Consider the following 5,718-nt stretch of genomic DNA (forward strand, 5'->3'; position numbering starts at 1 on the left):
CACCTATTCCCTCTTTGCTTTTCTTTTTCCAACTAGATATTCTTAAAATTTTTCCTTTTTTAATTTTTAAATTTAATTTTTATTTGAAATATCTGATATATCTAAATACCTGACCCAATCCAATTCGAATTTAATTAGTTCAAATTCACTTGTCAAAAAACTCGTACCCAATCCAACCCACCAATTAAATTTTTATCGGTTCAGTTGTAACTCGAATCAACCCACTCGGGAACACACCTATACCCAATAAAATAAGGAAGAACAAAGCTATACCATGTCAAATGCGTCATACTGCATTACAACACAAGCCTTTAAAATACATATACATACATACATACATACATACATAGTTTCAGCAGTGGAAGTCTGAAAGGATGCCATACAACACTTGCTGCTATTTTCAAAACCATTTATATATACTTAACGGCATACTTTGAGCAACATGCAAAAACTTGCAACTAAGTTGCTCAACCAAAACTAGTATCTGATTCTGATGCATAGTTAGTTCCTTCCTTGGCTTCCCTCAGAGCAAAAAGATCATCTATAAGTTACTTTGGTTCCATGATTGGCAAATCCATTGAACAATCTATAAGCCAAATAGTAACACGGAATCCTTGGGAAACTTTTCAGTCACATTAAAAGCTAAGCCTATTGCTGCATTGTTGTTGAGACTAGTGTAGTTATTGTTATCTGGCTCAGGTTGTGAAGTTACTTGGTAGTACTCACTATTACACACACTAGTAGGAGCCATGTTCTTCTCTTCCTTCTCATTTTGCATTATTTTGTGCTCTCCATTGTCATCAATAATCGTTCCTTTCTTGAACTTTTCCTGGTTCTTCTTGAATTCATCCACATATGGCTGCATGAATAGCAATGAGAAAGGTTGAGACATGTTGTGTTGAATTTCAATGTTATGTTATGTACCTGTTTCTCAAGTGGAGACATATTCCTCCACGAATCGATAGCCGTGTGGAGAATACCCTTTCCGGTTGAGGTCGAGTTACAACTTTTCAAGCGAGTGCATTCTTGCTTCAGGAACATCTGGTATGCACTTCTTTGTCCTTGCGCCATGCCTCGGCGTTTCTTCTTTTCTTTGCCATCCGATGGTTCGAGAAGAAGAGCTTGCTCTTTGACCAACCCAGCTCCTCCTTCTTCTGTTTAGTTTCAATTGGAAGCATTGCATCAAAACCTCTTAAATTGCCGAGTTGCCTAAGAGTGTGTTTACGAGTTAAGGTTTTGAAAGACACACAAGAGAACAGAACGATTTGAAAATTAACTAATGAGTCTATACTAAGAATCCTTCCCTTCAAAGCTTCAACTCAACAAACACATTTTAGTGCTGATTAAATTGCATAAAGTAACATACCTGTCGTTTCGGATGAGATTTGCTTCCTCTTGTGCAAACCTATGATCATGAAAATAGATTGCAAGAATTCAGATTATTTAATCCTAAAATCAAATGCAGCAATAACAATCATACATAATGAAGCTGCTCAAATCTCTTATTCTAATGCATAGAGATATAGGCAACAAAAACAGTTAGCATATATCAAACATGGTCGTAGATTCGTCGCTTCGATTAACTAACCTGTGGTCTTGCTGCTCTTTGTAGGAGCTCTGTAGAAGTACAATTGCTCGAATTGGTAAAGAAGTTGCAAGTAGAGCTTTTCAACTTGAGCAGATAATCTTGCAATGTTTCCTTCCAATCTCAGGGCCGAGGCCACTTCGCCCCATTTCTTTTCTTGACTAACCTGGACAAATCAAAACACAAAAATTTCCAAAATATGAAATTATTTTAGCCCATCAAAACATTACTTTTGAAAAATAATCAATTATATGTTGATATAGTATATACCTGATGGAATCCTCCTCTTGTGGTCACCTCCAAGTAAACTAGGTACAAGTCCAGCAATGTTTCTCGGACATTGAAACTGCCAATAGGAACAGAACATGTATAATGTTTTAACATTTGATATAATAATATCATTATCACCTTTTCTTTTAGTCATCACAATTGAGAGAGTTATGTTATTTCAACATAACTTTTTATGACAGTGTATCAACTCTCATTAGATAAACATATAAAAGAAAAATGATATTCTTTTCTTTAAGGTATATTAAAAAAAATTCTCATTTAATTTCTTATTACAAGCCATCTAGAATCTTCTACGTCACTTTGATTGTTTCAAGTTAAAAAAAAAAAAAAGGGTTCATCTAATGTACCAACACACATAAGGAATATACTATTTTTTGCATGGCAATAACATGTTCATAACAAAAAAATAATAAGAGATTCTCGTGTGCTCGCACATTTATTGATGTATGCTTCACACAGTCACCACCCATCCTTGAAATTTTAAATAAAAGTTCTATATATTATACTGTAAATTAATAAACATAAATGTTTCTAAAACATCCATTAAGAAGTGGTTTGATAAAAAAAAATTAACAAACTTTTTGTTTTGTATTTAATAAATAAATAAAAAAAACTATGTGAATATGTTTCGAGTTTTTAAAAGATAAAAAGATAGACTACTTTTGAAAGTATCTAAACAAAACATTTTCAACCTATTAAAATTACAAAAATTTAATATAATCTCATACATTAATAAAATCAAAATTATTCTTATATTAATATCTATTATAGTTCTTTTAAATTTTAAGTATTATTTTACTAAGTTCAATTATTGTTGTGTTTATTTATTGAAATTTTATTATTTTTAAAAAAATATCTTATAAGCTTAGATTTGAAAAGTAAAAAATGTCTAATGTTAGCTCTATCAACACAATCTCTCCGATGAAAATAATTATTTCACCAACCATGACACAAATAAAAAGCAAAAGAGAGAATGGGAAGCACATTATTAAAAAGAACATTTAATTTTAAAACTCACATTAGGGTGAGTCCAGAGGAATCGAACAAGTGAGTGAGTTTGAGGTAGAAGGTGTCACGATTGAGAGAACTTGCATTTGCATTATTCTTAAGGCTTTGAAAGCAGTGAACATCTACTTGTGATGGTTGGGATGATGATGATGATAATGAAAGTGCCATCTCTGATTCCTTAATAGCCATGCATACTTGATTTTTTTTGGTTTTCTTCTTTTCAAAGTGTGGTTTTTATAAAGTTGGGGAGGGTTGTGTATGTGAAGGACCTTATGCACCTGCGACAGCTGCACAATACACACCTCTACGTGGCACTCTTTTGTTTTCGTTTCCTTTTCTTTTATTTTGTTTTCTCTCTTTAACTTGTATTTACTTTTCTTTTTTTGTGTGGATCCTTGGTTGCTTAACATAAATGACAAAAGATAATGGACTTTTTGACATGATGTTTTTTGTCAAAGAAATTTTTTGGCGAGTAAACACCTAATTCGATCTCTGTTCATATTAAATTAGGACAACGTGATTCCTCACTAAAAAGGTAATCCACGCCGGTCCCTGTCTATGCATAAAATAACTCATCGCGTTTCCTCCTATGTATCCTCGTCCATGGACAGGCGCCGGGTTATTTTTTTTGTGAGGAATCGCGTTGTCCTAATTTAAAATGGACAGGGATCGGATTGGGTGTTTACTCAAAAAAATATTAAAATTAATAGTATCAAAAAATATTACAAATTTTTTATTTTTTATTAAAATATAATTAATTAAAAATATGACACTTCTATATGTTGAATATATTTTAAATATGATACTTCTCGATATTCATCTGATACAGTAAATCAGTAAAAGTGTTCGCACTAACGAAGTAACATGGAAAAAATATGTATTAAAATATTGAATCATTTGTTATATTGACACATTGTGTAATAAATACAAATAATGCAACATAAGTGTTAAAGATATAAAAGATAAGAGAAGATTGACGGAAAAGAATGTCACAAAAGTAAAAAAATTGATAATACACAATAAAATTAGTAAATATTACCTTGATCATAAGATGTTTCAGTTGGCTATGTGAAAAGATTTAGTAAAAAAAATTGGTAAAATATCTATTATATCCTTAGTAATAAACTAGTTATATTCGAAATTTTCTATTAACTTCTTTATTTTTTCATTGGCCAGCAACCATGAAGCAAAATTAGGTTCTATACTTTTTAAAGAAAACAAAATCTGATATAAGAGAATAATAAATTTGTCAATAATAAAAAAATTAATTTTTTCATAACAAAAAAGTATTTTTTATGAATATTAAACTTATTTTTATATGGTGATTAATTTTTTGTATTAAGGTAATATAATTGTATAAAATAAGTTCTATATCTACATTATTAAAATTTTTTAACTTTTTAAATTTATTGAAAAATTAATATATTTAGGTGAATTTTTTCTAATATATTAATTTTAATAAATTGAATAAGAATTAATTTAAAAATGAAAGAATATCATGGCTTAATTTTTTTTTATAAGAAAAAATTTGGATATTTTTGTTGAAAATTGGCCTATTATTAAAAAAATTTGGATATTATTGTAGGTGGAACAGGTCTAATATATAAAGTGGATCATAAGTTATAACTAAAACACAGAATATGTGTTGAACACTATATGTATGTCATGCTTGGACGAATCTTTGACGACGCTGTAGTAACATCCCTTGCGTATCCAATTGTCAAATATCAATATTAGACAAAATACCACTTTTATTTCTATACTTACTAAAAATAATTTTTAAAATATCAACTGTAGTAAAATTTTAAAAATTAGTCAACTAGTCTTTATATAATTTTTTTATAATATTAAATTTATAATATTTTTTGACACTACTAATTTTAATATTTTTTTTGAGTAAACACCTAATTCGGTCCCTGTCTATTTTAAATTAGAACAACGCAATCTTTCACCAAAAAAGTAACTCACGTCGGTCCCTGTCCATGGACGAGGATACATGAAGGGGATGCGATGAGTTATTATTTTATGCATAGAAAGGGACCGACGTAGATTACTTTTTTGGTGAGAAATCGCATTGTCCTAATTCAATATAGATAAAGACCGAATTGGGTGTTCACTCTTTTTTGTTGCCAAAATGCTTTAAAAAATAAAAAAGATGAAAACTTGATTTTGATAAAGTGTCGTTATTTTAAAATTACATATGCATCTAAAGTTATATTGATAAAAATAATTATTTTTTATATTAATTTTTTTTAAAAAATATAATTATTAAATAATTATATAAAATATTTTATATTTATCAATGTAATAGGCAGCTAAATTAGTTAATCAAGAATAAATTAAAATAAATAATTAAAAGATGAGACGGTGAACAATTTAATTAGAAAATTAGCTTGATAATCTCTGTATATAAGCTTTACATAAAGTCCACAAAATCTTAAAAAAATTCTAGTTCTTGTACTATAAATGCATGAATAAAAAAACTCTCTTTCCTTTGTTTCATATTTAGTTTGGAATGTTCAGATAAAAATGTTTAAAACGTCTTTTTTTAAATATATTTTTATGTTGTATTTTAATTAATTTTTTTATAATTTATTCGGTGTTCCTCATCACATATTATTAAATTTGTCAAAAAATTTTCTTTTTAAAAATAATAAAAAAACATTTAATTTGGACTAAAACAAAAAAAAGTAATAAATTAACTATTAAATTCTTTTTAAAAAAATTATTTACATAAAAAAATATATCACATTCATTTTATATATATATATATATATATATATATATAACAAACTTAAACCTCTTAAAATTTTTATAAATGAAAAAATAATTAA

General features: G+C 28.3%; 1 protein-coding gene across 1 annotated transcript; it reads right to left on the reverse strand.

Moving 5' to 3' along the window:
- Positions 1–254: 254 nt before the first annotated feature.
- LOC112710717 (putative high mobility group B protein 11) lies at positions 255–3,121 on the reverse strand. Its single transcript, XM_025763100.3, has 6 exons — positions 2,895–3,121; positions 1,856–1,931; positions 1,589–1,751; positions 1,367–1,405; positions 925–1,154; positions 255–859 (listed from the first exon to the last, which is right to left on the reverse strand). Exons 1-6 carry the CDS (start codon positions 3,071–3,073, stop codon positions 587–589), a joined length of 960 nt encoding a protein of 319 aa, XP_025618885.1. The 5' UTR covers positions 3,074–3,121; the 3' UTR covers positions 255–586.
- Positions 3,122–5,718: the final 2,597 nt, after the last annotated feature.

Source organism: Arachis hypogaea, chromosome 9 (genome assembly GCF_003086295.3).
Source record: "Arachis hypogaea cultivar Tifrunner chromosome 9, arahy.Tifrunner.gnm2.J5K5, whole genome shotgun sequence".
In the NCBI taxonomy this organism is placed as follows: domain Eukaryota; kingdom Viridiplantae; phylum Streptophyta; class Magnoliopsida; order Fabales; family Fabaceae; genus Arachis; species Arachis hypogaea.

Excerpts from the sequence above, each read along its gene's own strand:
- LOC112710717 (XM_025763100.3), bottom strand. The coding sequence starts at position 3,073 with ATGGCTATTAAGGAATCAGAGATGGCACTTTCATTATCATCATCATCA. Across the intron at positions 1,932-2,894 it reads TCCTCTGGACTCACCCTAAT|TTTCAATGTCCGAGAAACAT; the intron begins GTGAGTTTTAAA and ends TCCTATTGGCAG. Across the intron at positions 1,406-1,588 it reads AAAGAGCAGCAAGACCACAG|GTTTGCACAAGAGGAAGCAA; the intron begins GTTAGTTAATCG and ends TCATGATCATAG.